The following is a 22,308-nucleotide window of genomic DNA, read 5'->3' on the forward strand; positions in this document are numbered from 1 at the left end:
TAAGAACCTCCGAAAAACTTACTGCTACTTTAATACAAAAATAAAGTAAATCTTACTAAATGAATGCAAGGTTTCTGGGTTAAGCAATGCGCCAATAAAGCTTAAGATTTACAGACAAATTAATAAATTACAGTGGCAAACAGCATAATTGACAGGTGAATGGACACACCTCCTTGTCCTTATATTTTCGGTTGCCGGTGTTCTAGGAGAATCAGAGAGACCAACGTTCATATTGAATGTGAATGATGAGAGGAGTGTGATTTATATCAGAGCGCTGCTAAATTGTCAGATCTGATCGCTCAGAAGGGGTTGAGGAATTTTCTTTAACAGCAGCAACATGGTTATTCGATTGTTACCAATTCAGTGTCAAAAACATACCTAAGGACTTGAGACTTTAAATGTACAGATTTAATTAAAGCCGGTAATATAAAAGCATGTACAAGCAAGACAACTCCGTCTTCCATATTTTTTTGTATATAAATACCTCAAGCTAATTTGTCATATATGTAAATATTCATGTAATTCATTTAATGCATATACATACACCATTGCACACATTTGTAAATAATTATAACTTTCTTATACCTCAATTGTAGATTTTTTCCCCTTTTTCTCTTTACTGTTCATTATTGTTTAATGTTTAATATACTATCTGTGCTTTAGTTTGCCTGTAGCCTCACTCAATAATTTTTTGTTTGTCAATTGCCACTGACCTCTGTGACAAATAATACTTGAAATTTAAAACTTGAAATTAATTGTCTAATAAACTATTTGTGTGAATTTATTTTTTTTGTTATACAATAATTCGTCAGCTTTAAACTTTAGAGCAATACTTTTTTTTCCAGAAAATATTATGTTCTGAATCATCTTCAGGCAATTTTTGAGACACAAACACTTTCAGATGTGCAGCTCTGTGGAGAATGCGCAGTGTGTAAACACAGCACCTCATATGGACAGCAGCAGAGCCGTCTATTAGACACGAGTGTTTCGAGAGGGAGAAATACTGCAGTGCTAGTTAAACACAGAGCCGGGGGATGGGTGAAAGGTTTGAGTTAAGATTCTGAGCTAAGACATTAGTGATGCTTGCTCATCTGGATGAACCCCACGTCTCCGAGCTGCGTTAAAGAGACTCACCTTTAGTGTGCTGCAGGATCCTCTGCAGCAGGACCGGGTACTTTGTTAGTCGCTGAGTGACCAGTAATATGCACTCGGGGATCCCTAGTCGACGTACGATACTGTTGCTCATCTTTTTCTGAAATGATCGAGGCAAAAACACGTTGCACAGTTTAAATGTTAATTAAAACCCAGCTAGTGAAAACTGTTAACGGTTAATTGCCGCAATAACACTCAGAGCCAAAAAAGCTAAAAACAAGTGAGCCAGTGAATTGATTACCCTGATAAACGTCTGAAAGCGCTTGTCTTTGCTGTGTAGTTCCTTGTACTGGTTCACTGCTTCATTGTGATGGCTGCAGAACGTCCCATAAACTTGCTTCATGCTTTCAGCATTGGAGCCCGAAAACTAAAACATATATTATAGGGTTAAAAAAAGCCTGATTATGAAAAGAGAATTTCCTGTTTTAGAGCAAATGGGTAAAAGAGTTCAATTTATAATAATCCATTAACAAGTCTAATATACTACTTTGTACCACAATGCAGTCTGATTCTTGGAATCTGATGACGATTTCATTCGCAACTCTGACAGCAGCATCGTCTGAACACACAGCTTTATATTAATGCGTTCATTCTAATAATTATTTCTGTAGTAACCACTCATTCACAGAGCACAGGACATTCCTTCATTGAATATTCGCCTATAACAGCATGCCAATTTATGTTACAATATATGCTATTGTTTACAAAAGGATAAAGCAATCTTGGCAGAAAATTTGAATATATTTAGAGTTTGGGATGAAAAAAATAAATGACAGTTTCCTTTAACGAGATGCAAATTTCTCAAGACTAATTATCATCTATACTTCATCGATGGTAATAAATGGCAGTTAAAACTGAGTCTCTCTCTAGTAAGATTTGGTGAATTCTGAATATAGAATATAAACTGGAAATGTGTAATATATATTTTTTAAAGAAACTATCAATGTTGGTACACCGTTGAACATCTGAGCATCATTATGAAAGAAGTGAAGAATAATTTTAATTTTAATACAATAGATTTAAAACCCATATAACCTTACAGACTGTTAAGGATGATCCGACTCTGCAGTCTCTCCATCTGGGCCAGTTGACGCTCTCACTCATTACTCGTTTTTCTTCATTTATCCTTCTTTATTTTGTTGTGATCTTTCTGTAATTGCTTTAATTAAGCTGCAAGTAGTAGCGCAGCTGCTGTTTTTTTTCGTAAGAGAAATAGCTACAATGATTTCGCCTGTCTTCTGCATCCCAATCCATCAATTGCACCACATCACTGTAATCACTGTGTTTAATATACTATGTTTCAATTGCATCATTAAGCACCTCTTAGTTTAATGACTGTTCCTCGTATTTGAGTTAATGGTCTACGAATGGTCTACGCCTGAAAATATTTAGCTCTCCTGCTTGTTCATGCAATCAGCCAATCAGATTTTCTCTGTGATCTCAGTGACTTTGAGTGCAGCATGGTCGCTGGTTGCTGGTGCCAGATGGGCTGGAATTGTATATTTCCGAAACTGCTGATCTTCTGGGATTTTATACAGACTGGTGTGCAAAACAAACAAACAACAAAAGAAAAATTTACTGAGTGGCAATTCTGCCTGCAGAACTGCCTCATTGAGGTATTGAGGAGAATGACCAGACTGGTCTGAATTAACAAGAAATCTATAGCAACTCAAATAATCACTCTTTACAACCCTGGCAAGCAGAAAAGCATCTTAAAATGCACATAGCATGCCAAACCTAAAATGGGTTGGGCTATAATAACAGACGACTGTATAAGTTTCCACTTCTGTTAGCCAAGAACAGGACTCTGAAGCTACAGTTAGCACAGGCTTGCCCAAACTGAACAGCCAGTAGAAATATGTGTTCTTTGTTCTTGTTCTTCACAAGATATCTGGCCATAATGTACTGTGTTTGACTACAGCTTTTATACATTGAGTTTTTACTCTGTACAGCATTACGGTGAGACGATTCACACCTTTTTTTAACCCCAGCCTGAGCAGTACCAGAAGAACATAAACCTTGGCATGTTAAACTAGTATTTCATCCCAAATAAAAGTCTGATCCATTAACCTACAAAAGGCTCTAAAAGGAAGTTCCCAATTTTAACAGCCACATTGGGTCTTCCAGGATGGCCACACAGGGAAGCTCATGTCTGACTGTCTCTCCATCACTTCCTGTTTCTGCCCTGCACTTTTTTTCCACCAGTCAAACATTTACTGCTATCTAATGAGCACATCTCTAAAGCTAGTTTCCCCTTCTAGTGTGTATTCTACTGGACACCAATTTGGTAAGTCTTTAGGGGCCAATGATGTCATTGGGAAATCCTTCCTATTGTTTACATATTGGTCCTTTGGGACTTCACAGAATCTTGTGTATTTTTTTTCCTTTTTGGGGGTATGCACTCAGCAGAGTTAATAATCAGATTGATCTGCACAGTCTATCACTTTTTATTTACCGTGCCAACATTTTTTTAGAATTCTGAATCTGTGGAATGTTACCACAATGGCTATCTGCTCTGCTCCTACAGTGGCTATAATCCAAGTGGGAAATTCTGTGAAGCTGTGCACTGTCTGGTATGCTAAGAGTTTCTGGAACATTTAGAACTCCTCTGGAATCCTACATCCCACATTTTTACAGTATTTCTGATACGATAGTGTCTATCCATTATTACAAAGTATGAACTTATGCTGTTTTTGTTGTTGTTGACAATAAATCTCCTCATTCATTGACTGATTCATTTTTCCAGTGGCTGGTTTATCTGGTGCAACGCAGGGACACACACTAAAAGTGACCAGTGGTGGACAAACCATGTACTTGAGTTGTAAAAGAACAAAGGTTTTTGCCTTTAAATGTACTTAAGTATCCAAAGTTCTATGATTTATTATGGCTATAATGTTTTATCATTTATGTCACAACACTGTTGCTTAATCAAATCAGTTTATATGTAAAGACTCTAATGTTACTTTTAGCACACCAATCTATTGATATTATGATATTAATGAGTCAAACACTGATTGATATCTATAAAAATTATCACGAGCCCAAAACCTTCTTTTCAACTACTTAAAAAATATCGCGCAAGTAAGGCGACGGGTGTTGTGTCAAGTCCGAGCCAGTTTTTTTCCTCTCAAAATGTTCTGCCTTTTGTTGAACTTATGAAAATAAAAAACGGATGAAAAAGCCACTTAAGTACAGTAACGAATTAATTTACTTTTTTACTGTCCACCACTGAAAAGAACCAGTCCATCAAAGCGCATCTTTACACACACATTCATACAAACATTTATGATAATGATTTACTGTAGGTTTATTTAAATGCTAAATTGCATCAGCAATATCAGTGTTAGTATTTGAATTAAAAACAGAGCATCACACAGCAAATAAACACTAGATATAACCAAATATTCTCTAAATGATGTTCTGTAAACTTTTGTTTTAATTAATTTACTTTTTTTAAAAATAGTTTTCATTTAAATAAATAAACTAATTAATAAATTAATTCATGAAGAAATTGGTAGTCACCCTAAACTCTTTGCTTTGACTCGACTTGACTAGTAGACTTTGTGCACCAGTTTCTCCTCACCTGGTTGACCAGTATATCTCCAATCCTGCTGATAATAAAGGTTCCATCCTTGCCCTCCTGCTTGGCCTCTCTCCTCCTCTCGATCAGGCTGCTGAAGAAGTGTGTGTGCATCTCCTGTAGCTCGTCCAGTACAGGGAACACTTTTTCCACCGTATGGGCTTCCAGCTGCATCTCTTTCAGCATCCCCTTGCTGTACACGTCTGCCATGATCCGCAGTGTACGCACGTGGTGCATCTCCGTCTGAATCAGCTCTGGAAGGAACAGAGACGTGTTTCCGTGTGATAAGTTATCGTTTATCGATGAAGTCCTTATAGCACAGAATTCTAGGCGGGGTTTAAAACAGCTCTGGCAATAATTCAAATCACAAATTTTTTAATAAATATATTATTCCACTACATTATTGTTTCTATAGTAACAGCTCATTCACGGGAGGCCTTTATAGCGCACTCTTACATAATTCATACCTAACAAGCCGATTAAAAATTGTGCTTGTATAATAATGAAAAACACATACAAACACGTTCCTCTGGTGAAGTTAAATTTCGACGCTGATTAGTGTCGATGCTTTAAGGTAAGATTGGTACTTTAAATTTTGCTCTATTAGAAAATCTTCAGGTCTTCTTTTGTGCATATTTCTCATTCTAATTAGTCCTTTAACTTTCGAAAGCAAAAGAGAAAAGAGAGGTGCTGAGCTGGTGAGGAAATCACTATTTAAAGGCATAGAAAGTGAAAACCGGAACAAATTACAAGGAACTGCTGTTTAAACTGATAGAAGATACTGGATGTCATTGTTGAAATTATTCTTTAGAATTTTTTAATTATTTGCAATTATTTGGTACGAGAGCAGTAACACATTGTTGTTCAGTGTGGGAACAGAATCAGTGCTCCACAGCAGTGATTGGTTTCCTAATATAGCACACCCTCAAGAGTTTTATTTCCTACTGACTAGAATTAGAAACTAAAAAAGTTTCCTACCGCAAAGTCGAGTAGACAAGTGTATGGCGTAGTTGTGACAAAGGTTACTGTGAACAGCTTGCAGTTAATTAACTAATTCGAGTTTTTGATGAGACTGCAGACTTGTGAAAGCCTCAGCTGAAACTTTAACAACGTATACAGCTTCTGACCCTGTGCTATATGCTGCAGATAATCCAGCTGGCCATACGTTTATTTACACTGCATTTGAATATTACATTAAATATACAACCAACAAGTAGTCTTAAAAAAGATCAGTGATCAGAAGGTCTTAAATAGACATACGCTCGCTATCCTATATAAGATTTGGAGCATTCTGCAAAATGATAGTGATAGTGTGTTTATCGTTTACATTACAAGGTATCAGAGAAAGAACAAGGTATCAGAGGAAAAGCAGTTAAACCCGAGCTTTATCTCGGTGCTGTAAAGCATGTGTAACATACAGATTTTAAGATTTGATCTGGCGCAGAAACACTGCTAGAGATATGAGAAAAAATAAAAAACAGCAGTAAACTGGTTTGGGAGACACTGCAACACATTTCCAAGATAATACTGTAGGTTGGTATTAAAACCTTAATCACATAATCAGATGTCCTTCCTACTGCAGTACATTCGTTATACGAATCCACGAAGTCAGATGAATGGCGATACTTTTTTTTTTTTTTACATGAACATAAGCTTCCCAACAGTGACCTTACCATAAATGACATCTTGCTGCTTAATGACATCTTTTTTCAACTGCGTCAGGTATTTCTTATCCGCCGTGAAGCTCCACGAGTCAGCTTCCAACTCTTTAGCATCCGCCTCGAACTCTCCCATCAGCTGCCCATCTATCTCCGTTCCTATAAACACACAGCTTAATAAGAGTGCGCAATAAAGCTGGCTACGGTGAATCAGGAGCATGCAGCAAATGTCACTAATAAATTGTAGCCTCTGTGCTTCGGGTCAATTGCTTGGTCTGAGAGTATTTCAGGCATGAGCTCATTTTGAAGCCTGCACCTGCTCGCTGCTCGGGAAGATGGAAGGAAGCTCCAGGAAATAGAAACAGATGAAGAGCTGCTCAGGAGGAAATGAGGCTGCTTACCTTCATCTATCAGAGACTCGGTGGACTCGTTGACCTTGTTGGCTTTGTGCAAATTGTCGGTGGACTGGGATAAATAGCGCAGACTCTTCAACGGCATTTCATCAAATCTGAAGGAGGACAATAAGGAAGTGAGTTGGAGGTGCTTACGGCTGGTAGCTATAAAACCATCAGTGGCCTAATTGAATTCGCATGAGTTACTAAAGGGTTCCAGTTAGGACTTTAACTTTCAGGAAACACTAAGATATTTAGATGCATTGGGGAAGAGGCGGCACAAATGTTGCAGGGGGAAAAAAATCGCCCTGAGCTTTATTCAATATTTATAATTTTGTTGAGAAAATGCAGACGTTTGTAATTTCAACATTTGAATCAATAAAATGGGCATTTTTAAATTCGATTTAACATTCCTACATTGCCTAACAATGCCATTCGATGGGCCACTAATAGTGACGCCAAAGGCAATGATGCAACAGTGATTTAGTCATTTAGTCCGGCTTTCTCATTTCCTCACAGAGGTGATACACCATGTACTTGAGTTAAAATAAAGATACACAAGGTAAAATATAACTCCAGTAAAAGTACTCACTGTACATTTTCACTTGGGTAAAAGTACAAAAAGTATTTGCCTTCAAATGTAGAACTAATATAATTATATTAAGGAAACACTGATTGATATCTATTAAAAAAATCATGAGCCCAGAACCTTCTTTTTAACGTCTTAAAAAGATTTAAATGCAAATCTGGCCACGGGTGTTGGGGCAAGTTAGATTCGGGAGGTTCTTCTATCATTTATCACTTCCAAAATGTTCTGTTTGCTGTTGAACTGAAGCTAAACTGTATGTCCGTGCTAAGTAGATACCACCGAGTGACAATCAAAAGTCCAAAGCAAAAAATTCATTTACTTGGTACTGTTTAGCACTACCTCTCATCCATACACTTTACTTACAAAGGTCAGCTTAAGCGTAACTTTTTATGCTAATAGGGCCGTGAGTGTCATCATGCTTGTCATTTGTCATTTTGTGGCACAAATAAATAAATAAAGCGAATAAACACACAAAATAAAACTAAATGCTAATTTGTAAATGTTAATGAACACACATCAGATATGAGTCTGTAAACAGTCTCGTCTCGCTAATTTCTACAAGGTTAAACTGGATCCTCACACTGCAATGTTGCTGATGGATATGCTTTTAGACAGGTTGCTGCTGTTGAAAGGCATGATGCTCGTGTGTCTACGTGGTGCAGTCATCAATGAGAATTGGTCGTCGGGAGACAATATGGCTGACCAGGGCCTTTCCCGTGGGGCAGAGGCTGAACAAATCAATAAACAAACAAACAAAGCTAGTAAGATGTCAGTGCTTGAAAACTAAATAGTGTGCTAACTGATTTGGGGGAAAATGTTACTTGCAGCATACCTTTTGTTCTTAAAGTGACTCCAGACATGGTGGTTGACTCTGGTATTACAATCTGGGGTTGTTTTGGGAACTGAAAAGGAGGCAAATTCATTGCTAAAACGTTTTGCTGGGTTGTAATTAAGAAATCCATTGAAATCTCCTTCACGCAGACGTTCCTTACCTTTCCATTGGTACACACTGGAATGCGGTCTCGGCAGCTCTTATGAACACACACGCTGCAACCTGAAAGAGAACAGAACATTATATAAGCCAGGGATTTTGGATTTTGTTTTAATGATCGTTCTATGAAAACTCAGTGGTATGAAACAAACACAGGAAGCACATCCTGTGTACAAATGTTCCATACTTTTTTTACGGACAGAAAAAAAAACCCAATTCCATACGCTCATCCTGGATCAGTAAGCATGATACAACTATGTAACATGAGATTCTCCTTCGTTTGAAAAACCCAAGGGTTAATAAGAGTGATTTGCTTAAATCATAGTCTTGGGTTTGCGATTTGGACTGGAGTCAAAGTGGTAAAGACAGTGCCAGCCAGGAAACTCCACCAAGCACACAAATAAACCAGGACTTCAACCCACACAATTCTGCAAACCAGAGATTTTCCTTAAAAAGCAGGGATCCTACTGGAACAGCTAAATCATGTATATCATCAACCTCTTCCTTTTAACAGACAATTATTTATTACTGTTGTATGTGTTATGTGTTTTTAAAGTCTATGCAGAGTGTCAAATGTGGCGCCCAAATTATTTACAGCAAATCTACTTGTATTAATTCAAGTGAAGCCTTAAAAGTGGGTTTATATTACAGTCTTCAATACATTGACTAGCAGGAATAAACCTCACTGCGTTTCAAGTTATAAAAGAAACCAATTTCTTATTGGAAATTTTTTTTTTTTATATATTTCCTGTTGTCTTTTTAGTGGAACCAATCTGAACCACTGCAAAACAGGTATATTATCTACTCCATCATCCTTCTGTCCAATCAAAGTACAAGTTACACACAAACAGACAAACAGGACTGTAATTTTAATGTTTCTGTTAGAGCATTGCAGTCTTGAAGCCCTTTTTTTAAAAATTAATGAATGAGAAATCATTATTGCAGCTGACCTTTAGGTATGTGGGTGTCTGTAATATTTTGCACTCATTATTATGCCATCAATGACACCTTGTCATATAATGCTTTGCTCAACCCTCATAATTTCATTGTCATTTGACAATTTCAACAGGTTCTTTTTTAGCTATAGGTGATGCTTTTATAAGTCACACAATGGTATAGGATGTCTTCGAATGCGACAGCATTACTTTTAAAATTATATTTAAGACTGCAACCCAGGCCTCCTCACCCAACATCAGTACCACAAGCACACTCCAAAATCTAATGGAACATCTTTCCAGAAGAGTGGAGGTTATTATAATAGCAAATTTGGACTAAATGTGCAATGAGATGTTCAATAAGCGCATGTCAATCTTATGGTAGGGTGTCCGCAAACCTTTGTCCATATAGTGTATCTCATTTAATATCATGTGACCAATCACTACTTCGATGGCACATTAACTGCTCTACAGAAAATTCAATAAAAATGAATCATTTTCATATTGTTTCTAATAAACAGAAATATACGAAGGTCAGTACAAAGTAATACAATGCGAAATAAATAGACAAACCCTACACAGATTTTATAGTGCAATAGAGCCATTCTGTTATTTGCTGTATACTAAGGAGTAGAAATTAAAAATGAAATGAATCTACATCGCTCTTCTGCGCTAAAGCAAAGCTTAAGAGGCAGAAATGTAATGCAGTCATAGGCACATGGACTTATAGTTCATATATAGTATATAGTATATAGTTCATGGAAATTGCACTTTTGAAAAACATACCAAATCTTTCAAGGCTAAAGGTCATAAAAAAACAATCTAGAAATGAATCCAAAAAAACCCTCTTAGTCCCTAAACGAGGGAGTTTTTTTACTTTGACTAGTCTGTGACAAAGCAAAAAAAAGGAAGGTTACCAGAAATGGAAGTTTAATGTACTGTTGAGCAATAAAGTTGCCTTGTGAAATGACAATATATCTGGTGATGTAGGACGAGGAAGTTAAGGTAGTATTGTGTATTGTTTTTTGTTTTATTTAATTCGGCTTCAATATCCAGTCCAAAAAAATAAGAGCTGCTTTTGTCGTCTGTGACAATCGCGCAGCAGTTGCTTTAACGGCTGAATTCAATCAAAGCCGGGGTGTCCAACATGGCCCGTGGGGTAGGACCAGTACATGAAGTCGTACTTTAATCGGGTCCACCGAATGAATTTCGTGTATGCGCTCTAAAAAACTTCAATTGTCTCATGAACCGTAATGTAATTGAAAAAGAAAAAAAAGAGCTGCTCTCTGTTATTCCAATAGGAAGAAAAAAAGAGCAATAATACTGCTATGTGCTTATTGCATGTACTTCATTAGTACACTAAATATCTGACATGCACAATAGGGCCAAATGTATGTGGACACCTGACCACTAACTGTTTACTGAAGATACTGTATCATTCTACAACCGTGGACATTAATGTGGATTTAGTTCCCGCTTTGCTACAATAACAAGCTTCACTCTTCTATAGGGGTTTTTTTTTTTTTTTACACGTGGCTTTGGGGATATTTAAAGTGAGTCACAGATCATTAATGAAGTCAGGCACTGATGTTGGGTGATGAAACTTGTGGTGCAGTTGGTAGTGAGGTCAGGGCTTTGTGTAGGCTGTCTGAGTTGCACTCTGAACTTGATAAGCCGTATCTTCATGAAGCTCACTTTGTGTACGTATTGTTATGCTGAGACATGTTTGCACCTCTTAGTCTCGGTGATGGAAAATCATTCTAGGGAAGGAAGTCATTCTAGGCATTTGTGTGCTTCCAAGAGTTTAAGGAAGAATCAGGTATGGATAGAAATGGCAGCTTTGGCCTTTAAGTCCATAATTTATATAATAGGAATATAAATGAAATAATAAATTATATAAATCTAAAGAATATGGACATAATAATAAAAATAATTATGTCTATTTTCCTTTCCAGGTTGTAAGCGTAGTAAGTAGCGCATTCTATGGTAAAGCCAAAATATATAAATATGTAAATATGTACGTGTGTATGTGTGGATTCAGAATCCTGCTAATAATAAAATGAAAGGAAGCTGTTGATGTATTATTGATCCATTAAACATTATTTTTCTTTGGCCTGCTTGGAAAACTCGGTCACATCGGTAACCGCGAGAAGTTATTACATGATCACGTCATGAGAGCGATTTCCTTTTTCGCTGACAGGAGTCCATTTAAACACACTGCAGCTGCAAAGCTGCTTTCAACACAAACAAATATGCAGAGTAAACAGGAGCTCGAGTGGTCCAATAGCGCTTATGGAATTGCTGGAGGATAAAGACTACGAGGCATTTGCTGTAGCTGGCGCGCGCACTCATATGAGTCACACCATATGTAATGTTAATCTGCAGTGATTTTTAAAGAGTCCAATTTCCCCGGTGGTGAGGTAGCAGACATGCTGTCTGCATCCTGTGCACATAAATTCTCATCTCTGTTCTTATATCAGTTATGCGACAATTCGCTGCTTTAAGAAATCTAAATACCTTCATAGGTTTAATTAAAGCATATGTATAGCATTTCAACACTTGCACTGGAACTGAAAGCACAGGGTACGAAGGGGAAAGAAATCTTCAGCGAAATTTCTCTTACCCGCACAACTGACGGCGTCTTTAACATTGAGAGTTTTGTTACAATGCTGGCAAGAAGCAGCATGGCCTAAGCTCACAGAGCTGAACAAATGCCCGTTCACAGCCTTCTTTTCCTTTTCTTTGGCCTCTCTGTCTTTATCCCGGGTCTTCTCTTTGTCTTTTTCCTGTATCCAGGACAAATTATGTTGACAGAAAGAAAAGCAGTGAGTTTTTACAGATGTTTATCGCAGACAATCCGAACACTGGTCATTTTGTAGCACTTGGGTGTTTTTAAAAAAAAAAAAATAAATAAATAAATAAATAAATAAAAAAAAAACATTAAAATGCATTTAAAACAATTGACTCTGCATTGTTACACATGAAGAACTGAACATTGTTGCCTTAGTTAAGTTCCCCTATTGCCTACTTCCTGTTTGCAGCAAAGTGGACAAAAGAGCAAATGCAAGGCCACTGCACTGTATACAGCTACAGTATATCTAAATGTTTTTCTGGAAAGATCAACGTGTTAAATGCAAACAGCACCATTTCAAGGGAAAATCCCTTTCACTTCAAAACACCAGCGCACCACAGAGACCTACAAAACCAACAACAAAACCTACAACTGCAATGACAACAAACTTATTATTCTAATGACCTAACAGAAGGCAAGAAGGACATACCTTATTTTCCTTAAAGCCAGAAATCTTACTGCAGCGGCCATGTTCGAAAAGTTTTCTGTAACTAAGCATAATGATCTGAGGACTAGAGCCTCCAGAGGCTCGCTCACACTGAGACACATCAGCAACACACATGCAGCAGAGAGGAAGTGATGAGCTCAACATAGGAGGTGCTCTTCCTTTTCTTTCAGATCTGATTTAGAGTCAGGCGAATGAGCTCAGAATCAAAACACAGTGCTCTTTATGGTCAAAATGAAACTGCTCAGGCAACCAAAATGGCTGCGACCAGGACATCCTCGGGGTTCAGGTTTAAAGCTGGTAAAGTTTCGAAAGAAGTCCAGCATTTCTCTGATATTTCTGATAACGTTCTACAAGGAAGTGCTCAACGACAGGGCTTCACTAGGCAGGGTGAAAAGAACACGGATCACACCGTGCTCACTCTCTCCTTCCTGTCTGACTTCCTCTGCAGAACAGACGGTGTAACATACTTAACACCTTTCAAGCCTTCACAAGTGTTTAACCAGAGCTTCGCCTTTCTGACGTCAAGCCAGCTGATTCACACTGAAATTATTTAGAACTGCAACGTACCGTAATATGGTTTACTGCAGAACACAGGGTTGCGTTTGTTGTGTTCGCAACTAAGCACTAGATTGCACAGCATAGACGTGCCTACACTGAAAGCTTTTACTGGGCTTAACAACAAACCATCGGTAAGTAAATGATCAAAGTAACTTAATATGGGATAAAATTTCCCTTTGATTTCTTTACATGGTTAAGCCTTGTGGGTAAACTTGTGGACAAAATTTGACAAAAAATTGAATCAATATTCCATTAAATGCTTATAATGTCAGCTGATGAGTCGTTTTGTGAATTTGTGAAATGTTGAATTTTACAGCTAACATTTTTAATCATCACTATTTTACCTTTTTGTAGAATATCATCACTGATAGTTAAGCCTTGCTTACAAAGCAAAAAAAAAAAAAAAGATTACAAAGCCTTTCCAGGCATTTTTGTGCTTCCATATTTTTTGTGAGAGTTTGGGAAAAAAACATATGCAGCTGTAATAGCCAGCTTTTGGCCATATAGTGTATAATCCCCATTATGTCCATTACTGTATAGCCAATCACACACTTTCGTTGAGAATTCAGCCCTAAATTAAAGCGTGTTGATTCAGAAAACGCCGGAGTTGTTCAACGCGTGCATCCCCTGTCTGAATTCTAAGTTTGCATTTTCCGGCAATGTACTGTAGTGTTTATTTTTTTTTTCTTGTGGCTACTTGGTAAAGCCATTAAAGCAATTTCCTTGTTCACTGACATAAGTCCTTTACGTTGTTTACATTGCGAATACAGCACCGTTTTAATTTTATTACTTGTCACGCTGTATGTAACAAATTTGCGGGCGAATTTTATAACAGGCCTTGTGATAAAATGCACTCTCTATGTCAGATGACATGGTGAAGTACATACTATGAGATTGCACAACAAAAGCAAGCCATCAGTAGTTTGGAGTTTGGAGCCATTTGAGACTGTGTAAATAAGGACAAAGACCACATATCAAAATGTTCCTGAGGTAATAAGGATTTGTTTTTGTCCATTAGCATGTGTGGTTGCTGTGCAACCCACTGTACAAGAGATAAATAACTGGTATCACCAGTGGCCAGCGTCTCGACTCATGACTAACAAATTTTCTCCAAAAACTGACTTTTATCTGCGAATGAAAAAAACATTGTGCAAGTGTAAACCCATCTTTACTCTGAATTTAAATTGAGTGAATAGACACAAGGGTGATAACTTACCCTAGACTTCTTATACATTTTGCTCTTCAGGTAACTAAACGTACGGCTCACTTTGTTCTCACTTTTTCCCTCGAAATACCCTCTTAAAGGGCCAGGCTCCTCCTCTGTGATACTAAACAAATACAAAGGCACAATAGAAACATATAAAAAAGAGTAGGTAGTGTAATAACAATTGGACATTTAAGATATATGAATGTGTACATTTTTCAGGTCTCACCTGTAGGCCAGAGAATTTGAATTACTACCAAAAGCTCTCATGGCTGGAAAGACATGAAACAAATGAAATCAACACCAAATAATGATTTTCACTTACACTCAAATAACCAAATATATTACATTTGCGTACTATGTTAACTATATCTTCATACTCTGACATTTGATTTTAGTCAGCATATTAAAGGTTTATTTTACTACACTGCGAAAAAATAGAACATGGAAAAGACTCATGGGAAAGCAGGGACATGTCTATCGCAAATATGAAAACCTCGAAGAAAGCGTCTCAGTTTTATAGTCATGCTGAAAGACAGTAATTCAGGGGCTGTGAAAGAAACGTGTCCAAAACAAGACAAAGTGGAGAAAGTTGGCAAGGTTGTGTTGTTAGCAACTCAGCCATGGAGATGGAAAAATATTGTAAACATTGCAGTACGTGCTAATCTTTAACCCACAGTAAAAGCTTCGGGATTCAAGAGGGCAAAAATAACTGCTGGGTTCAAAAACAGTCATTTCGCAGCTGTGCTCAGATTTTAGGGTGTTTTGTCTGACCACTCTGACTTGTTTTGGATTGGTGCTAGCAAACAGAGCGTTTCATTTATCAATACTTTAGTAAAGTGGTGTGTAAATGTTTTCGTAGGCTAAGCGAAGTAAAAAATTCCTGCCAGATTGAAGTTTTGGTACTGCCGATTTCCCCAGTGCACGTGCGTATCTGTTGATAAATGGCAATTATTGCAAATTGTAATTGTAATTGTAAATTACCAAAAAAAAATCACAATTTGCGTTTATTGACGTTTACATAATTCAACAAGAGGCAACGATCATCTGACTGAAAATTAAAAATCACAACCGAATAAAAAGAAATCACCTCCTAAACATGGTCTTCACTAAATCCACACTACATCTTAAAGTAATGCAGGAAGCAATGCATTTTTTACCTCTGTGCAAGTGGAAATGACCACGGAAGTGCGGTTTACTACGGTAAACTCCTGATAGCGTATGGTTTACTGTTGACAGTGCGGGAAGCCGTGTTGTTTTGACATTGACTTGCTGATCTCGTGATTGAGAAGACCTTACTGGGTTCCTTAATTGGATTAATTATCCAATATGAAGCTGATCGACTAAAGTGCACGAGACATACACACTGGATTTACCTGAAGACCATGTTTCTTTTGTCTGCTCTGGCAAACAATTCACAAATACATTCTTACACCTAATTCTACAGTTCTACAAGGTTTTACTAGTTTCTATTTAGGGATCATAAGGCTTTCGCTACTGCTGATACCCTATACCTATAACTTACTCATAGAGTCTTCCTCATCACTGGATGAAGAGCTGACTGAAAAATCACGTTTCGATTTTTGGAGAAGTGGAGCGATGTTCAAGGTAAAAGAAATCCGTCTCTTATGTCGAACCCTTGCTTTTGCTGATGGCAATCGAGGACAGAGAAGAAGCCATAACAGCAGTTTAACAACAGCTATTTCTTTGAAGATGGAAATATGGTGCTTCTTAGAATTGTTGGTAGTGCTAGCCTCTACCGTGCATGATGAGCACTGCTGACCTTTTTATCGAATGTCTCAAAATAACCGCACTGCTCTACAATCTTTTTGCCTTTTATATTCTAACAGATACACAGACTCACACAAATGACTCACCGTCAACGTCCCTCTGACTGATGGACAGCATGGAGACACTCTCTCGGAGCGGAAGAGTCATAGACTGGCGGCTGCGTCGGAATGGCCGATACCGTCTCGATGTCTAAAAAAGAAATGTGTGCTTTACTGACTGCTTCAGAACGTACAAATCTAATGCTGATTGTTAGCTGTTGCCTTATAATGAATAGCCCCTAATTCTGATTCTGCTCAGAATGTGTTGATTCATTTTCTTTCACAGCACCTTCGATCTGCCTCTTTCTGAAACACCTGAACTAGAGCTTATTTTCCCTGTTTCATGTATGTGCTTTAAACAAAAAGTGCTTTAATTCTTCCTAACCAAGTTTTATGCTGATGGTATCCTAAATCTGCAACTTAGTGAACCAGTGTTAATGTGCACTTTTATAAGTCGCTCTGGATAATGGAGTCTGCTAAATGCCATAAATGTAAATGTAACCTTTGATATTAATGCTGGCCACAGGATTAATCTAGAATAATACCCTCTTTCTAACATGAGTAGAGCAAATCAAAGTTTTCCAGATTTTCCTTTTGTTATTGTAACCCTGTTTTAAAACCCTGCCTTTTTTTGTCTTTTGTCTTATTATCAAAAAAAATGATTTGTTACTCTTATAACATAAGAGTGGAACAGGAGCTGACTTGCTTGACCTATGTTCCATCACATTATATGTATGTATGTATGTGTATATAAACAAAAAAAAGTCTCAGTGTCTTATCCAGTGTCTAGCTGAATAAAAATGTAATTGCTAGCAAATTCCTGAAGTATAAAGGGATACACTTGTGCACATGTTTAATTGGAAAATAATCAGGGTGATAACAGTAACTTTATTTTGTATCAGGCCACACTGACAAACCCATTATTCACCATTTATCAGCACACTCTGGCATGTTCTATTCATTCTTTAACATGTTAATGAATAGCTGATTTGTAGAAATAGGTGAATTCGATACTGAAGTCCTAATAGGCCATGCATGATAATATTTTTATCTTCCTTGTTTTCTCATGATCACGACTTAAATTTCTTGTGATCTTGACATCTTGCCGCTCCGGTGCTCGTCCACGTGCCCGCTGCCAAAACAATTATGGTTATTGTCCATGATGCTGTGACGACGCTGCCTCTAGGACATGCTTTTATGTCGAATACACAGAAAAATTATGCACTGATCACGAGGAAACGATGTTTGCTAAGTCAAGGTTAAGAGAAATTTAAGTTGTGATAATAGGAACACAAGAAAAAAAGATATAATGCATGGCCTCTTATATATTAGAGCAAAAAAATAAAAAATAAATAATAATAAACCCATATAAAAACACGTTCATCCAAGACCGGAATTAGGAAGCGCTGCACACTGTTTATTTAGGAGAGGGTAAAAATGGTTAAATGTTGTTGAAGAAATTCTTTGATTATTGATTGTGAAGGAGGGGGCGTGGTCAAGGGCTGGTTTGCGAATGAAGGGTGGAGTCAAGGCAACGTGTGGCAGGGATGAGGCCACATCTGCTAGTAAATTTTCCTAATGAGCTTTTCAGAGATTTGATACTAAATACAAGAAGAATACTGTCTGGATAGGATCAATCTTCAAGAAAGCTGAGCTGCAGAGAGCCTTGATTTGAGCCTTGATTCAAAAAGTGCTGAAAAATTAAAATAAAAAAAAACTGCTGCCCCTCTGAGTTGTCCCATGCCTGCCTCCTGTTTGCTTACACTTACAATTTCAATATATTAAAAAGTTTTTTCTGGACCCTAATCTTGTCCTCTTGTTCCCTCTCTTCATTTTTTATTGCAGAGGGAGGTGTTGGTGATTGCAGAGGGATACGCACATACACACACACACACACACACAGGGCATGTTTTTTGCACTAGCACACCTGTCTCATTATCCAGGCCTTATTAAGTTAAAGCATGTTTTTTAGAGCAGAAAAAAACAAACTGCTGCTGAATGGGAAATTTCATCCCTGGTGGCCAACAGACCATTAAATATCACCTACCTGACTGTCCAGACTGCTGCTGTCTCCCAAGTCTGAGTCCTGTCCTTCCTCAGTGAGAGACACCTGGGAGCCTGTGTCTTCGCTCTGCTGGTCCTGAGAGGAGCGTGCTCCCTGTTCCTGCCATCGTTTCCCATCATCCCTTTCTCCTGCCAGACCCTCTAGGCTGTAACTGTTGGCACACAAGGGAAGCTTTTAGATCCGATAGTCCCACTTCCTGAACACAGTGCTGGCATGCACACAGAGCAGCTTAGTATTTAGACTTGAAGAGGAAGTGCAAGATGACAGAACAATGTTGCAAAACAGACATTACACCAGAGGATTTTATCCAAATGAGTTTTCTTTTCTCTATGTACAGCGCATTCGTGTAGTTATTTCAGCCTGGCCAGGCATCTGTAATGTGCCTGTGTACGGTTTGAAACACTGAAAGACTTTTACAACAGAAAGGCTGATTTGCATAACAGCCACACTACTACACCCACTACTACTACTACTACATCCAAAACAGTAGCTGATCCAACAAAATGTAAATACACCCTTTTCTTACATCAAATCTTTTAGAATTTTTTTCCAAAATCATTTGATGGTTTTGTGTTTGGTGTTCAGAAATATATCACAAGTATAAAGGTTTACTGTATATTTGTCTATACTGAACAATGCTAAACAAAATATTTTTGTTCTAGTTATAAACTTTTATACAGTTTGTACAATTCGGCAGTTTCTTATCTCCTTGTATCTTGCGTAATGATAGACTATTTTTTTTCTTTTTAAAAATTCATTTACACTCAAATTGGACAAAGTTTGCAGTTGGAAAAAAGTTTGAACAAAAGGATCTGTGTAGAATTAAAGCAAAACACCCTTAAACTGAATATACATACAGTAAGAATGGACGCTGTGCATGAAAGGGTTAGTGTAAAGTTGGAACACTTATTAGGCAACATCAGCTCAGCCAATGTTCTTTACATGCAGTTTTGCAAAATAGCTGTACTTACTTGTCTTCTGCAAAAGTTACAACAATGAGTATATTAGTCATCCTGTTAAATAGCCTGCACAGCTTATTTCCAGGAGCATGTCCTTCTCTGAAGCTTACTCTGCAATGAGTTAAATCGCAGCGAACGAAAGCGACACAGACGCTCACGCTTCTCACACCAAAAAAAAAAAGGTGATGCAGATCTTGATGCAAAAGCTGAATGCGCAAGTCAAAGGGGCTGGCTGGGTTCCTGAGCAAATGCTTGCAGACACACACACACACGCACACGCAGACACAAAATAACACACGCTGTACCTGAGAAGCTGGCTAATCTCCTCCAGGTCAGAACTGAAGGGGATCTCAGTGGGACACCAGCTAAGACTGAGAAAGGGATGAGGATGAACCAAAACCAAAGACACCGAGGTTTTGTGAAAGCAGGGAAAAGAAAAATGAATTTGCTCTCGATGCTTATGATCTGAGACATGCTGAATGAAAATGAACTAATGGAATTAAGTCTTTGAAATGACAGGGAGGATTGCCAAGGCCTGAGGAGATTATCTTCAGACCCTCACAGAAAATTGAATATGAGTTACAGAAGTAGTAAAAAAAAATAGGAGGAAAAAGCATTTGTTAGAGATGATACCTTCTTCTATGAAAGATGGGCTTTTGGTCCCCGGGACTTCTTAATCTACTGGAAATGGACAGATGGAGAAGAAAAAAGATGAGAAAAGAATGTAGAACTAGTGAGTTAGATCGTAAGTCTGTGCAGGTGACAGAAAACCAATCCATAATAATTACTGGGCATGCAGTTTTTAAGGGGAACATTGATGTAGTAAGGAAAAGTGAAAAGATGTGAAAAAATAGATGGGATGGTGAAAGAGTGTCTTCAGAGAACTCATAATTTTTGACTGGATGTTCCTCTAAATAAAAGGATACTGTATGCATACTGTATATACTCATGATCTATGTAAATGAGTCAAACTATATATATGTATATATTATCATTTAAAAAAAAAATCTCAATATCATGGAGATCATTTATGAAAATAACAATTGATAAATGGCTTCAATATAGTTTCCTTCATTATACGATATTGCTTTTAATAATACTGTAGCATGGTTGAATAAATAGTATGCTTCCGGTTCTGGCAGTGTCATTCTCTTCCATATTTTCTGCATAATTCTGCACTCTATTATTTGTTATTTTATTTATTTTATTATATTGGAGATACTTTTGAGCATTGCAAAAAAAAAAAAAAAAAAAAAGCACTGCGATCCCATGATGCAGAAGGAACCATTCAGCCGTGTAGTGGAAAAAAGGCTCTAGGAGCATTTTGGTGATGTACAATTACAGGCTGTAATTAATAACTCTTGTGCTTCGCCAGCAGCCCTCTGTCCATCTTTTGTGAACCGTTCTCAGCAGAACAGTAACATTGACGTGACGGAAGCAGTGGTAATAGTGTTACTGGGATTTTTAAACTGCTCACTGGGTTGGGAAATAGTGCTTAGAAATAAACACTGATCACATGCAAAGATTTTCTTCCCCTTCTAATTCCCTTCTAAAACCATTGAATTCATCATTTTTACCAACATACACTATATAACCAAAAGTACTGGGACACCTGACTTTCCCAACCATATGTGGACCTCTTGCTGTAGAGCTCTGACCTCAACCGTTTTAAACACCTTTAGGGTGAATTGGAACACTAACTGCACCCCAGGCCTCCCCACCTCACCTACATCAGTACCTGACTTTGTGTCTGAATGACCACAAATCTACACACACACACACACACACCAAAATCTAATGAAACATCTTCCCAGAAGAGTGGAGGTTATTATAAGAGCAAACTGAAACTAAATGTCTAATGTAATGCTCAAACTGCACATACCATACTTATGATCAGGTGTCCACAAACTTTTGTCAATGTGGTGTATATGTAGAGTATGTATATATAGAGGATGAAAGGGTGAATAAATAAATAAGACTGTATGTTTTTAATAATACACCCTGTACAGCTGTTTACAATGTTGTCTTCCATTAACATACCTGCGCTGATTCATGTCTCCCTCCCCAGCCAGGTTTTTGCCTGGTCCCCAGCTGTGACGCCGAAATGGAGACTGTGAGCGGACAGAGGACCGGAGCAGGGCAGAGCGTAGAGGGACCTCGGTCACGCGATCTTTGGCCTCCTCCTCAGCGTCTCCTTCTCCGGCGCCTGCCCCTCGGCGCCTCACTTCCTCAGAGCTCTCGGCAGAGGAACTCGGCTGGCACAGGCTGGTCGTGTCGTCTGTGGACGAGCAGGAGATGGACACCTCACTTGCACTGTCGCTCCCACCCAGAACCTCCTGGGCCTGAAATCACACAATGAATGAGACAGACTGAAAGTGACTAATGGGTAGCAATGTTATTCTTTCGATTTCGGTTTCAAGTTGTAAATGTAAACATTTTCCAAATGAACATTAATTCGTCTTCAGAAGAAGACACACAGGCAGGAAGTGAGAACATCAAGATATGACATCATATAGGCGATATAGCCATATTTGTCTTGATGGAACATTCAGAAGAGAATTCGTGTAAAAAGAAATTTTATAGGCTATCCTGCTAGCAACAAATCACAGCAAAAGTGTGTGTGTGTGTGTGTGTGTGTGTGTGTGTCTGTGTGTGTGTATGTATATATATATATACAGTGGAACCTCGGGTTACGAACGCCCCGGCATACGTATAATTCAGGTTACGAATCGCAGTTCATAAACAATGTTGCCTCTAGTTACGAGAAATTTTTTAGGATACGAGCGTTGCGCACGGAAAAATCGCAGGCAGGTTAGTTTTTTTACGTATCGCCACGTGCTCTCGCTGCGCTCTCGTGCAGCACATACACATCCGCTCGTCGCTCTAACAGTGTGGAATTACTGAACTTTAAATACTGTACGTATTCCTATCACCATGCCGCCAACAAAGTAGCCTGATGGAAATTCTCCTTCAAACAATAACTCTCCTCCTCCCGCTTCTACGGACGTCGTCTCCATCATGCACGTAGCGAGACTTCTTAAAAGTAAGGTACCATTTAAAGATTTATTTTTTATATGTTTATATGTTTTTATATGAT

The 22,308-nt window shown here is 38.0% G+C and overlaps 1 protein-coding gene and 1 long non-coding RNA gene across 9 annotated transcripts in view; one reads left to right on the forward strand and one right to left on the reverse strand.

Moving 5' to 3' along the window:
- LOC124390811 (A-kinase anchor protein 13) overlaps nt 1-22,308 on the reverse strand; it is a 77,740-nt gene that overhangs the window by 10,803 nt on the left and 44,629 nt on the right. For 3 of the 8 annotated variants that reach the window (XM_046856849.1, XM_046856851.1, XM_046856848.1), the window contains exons 11-27: nt 21,252-21,553; nt 19,845-19,892; nt 19,517-19,582; nt 18,235-18,403; nt 16,236-16,338; nt 15,884-16,006; nt 14,588-14,630; nt 14,371-14,482; nt 11,921-12,083; nt 8,364-8,425; nt 8,204-8,273; nt 7,952-8,099; nt 6,792-6,898; nt 6,406-6,549; nt 4,736-4,986; nt 1,394-1,519; nt 1,135-1,252 (exon numbers count right to left, since the gene is read on the reverse strand). In XM_046856849.1, coding sequence (XP_046712805.1) covers nt 1,135-1,252; nt 1,394-1,519; nt 4,736-4,986; nt 6,406-6,549; nt 6,792-6,898; nt 7,952-8,099; nt 8,204-8,273; nt 8,364-8,425; nt 11,921-12,083; nt 14,371-14,482; nt 14,588-14,630; nt 15,884-16,006; nt 16,236-16,338; nt 18,235-18,403; nt 19,517-19,582; nt 19,845-19,892; nt 21,252-21,553 — 2,155 coding nt within the window. The remainder of the gene's footprint in view (nt 1-1,134; nt 1,253-1,393; nt 1,520-4,735; nt 4,987-6,405; nt 6,550-6,791; nt 6,899-7,951; nt 8,100-8,203; nt 8,274-8,363; nt 8,426-11,920; nt 12,084-14,370; nt 14,483-14,587; nt 14,631-15,883; nt 16,007-16,235; nt 16,339-18,234; nt 18,404-19,516; nt 19,583-19,844; nt 19,893-21,251; nt 21,554-22,308) is intronic. The other 5 variants (XM_046856850.1, XM_046856853.1, XM_046856852.1 and 2 more) reach the window with 5 other exon arrangements.
- LOC124390813 lies at nt 12,602-16,349 on the forward strand. Its single transcript, XR_006926862.1, has 3 exons — nt 12,602-13,285; nt 15,890-15,966; nt 16,209-16,349. It is a non-coding gene; the product is annotated as an uncharacterized LOC124390813 (long non-coding RNA).

This window comes from Silurus meridionalis, chromosome 9 (assembly GCF_014805685.1).
Source record: "Silurus meridionalis isolate SWU-2019-XX chromosome 9, ASM1480568v1, whole genome shotgun sequence".
Classification (NCBI taxonomy): domain Eukaryota; kingdom Metazoa; phylum Chordata; class Actinopteri; order Siluriformes; family Siluridae; genus Silurus; species Silurus meridionalis.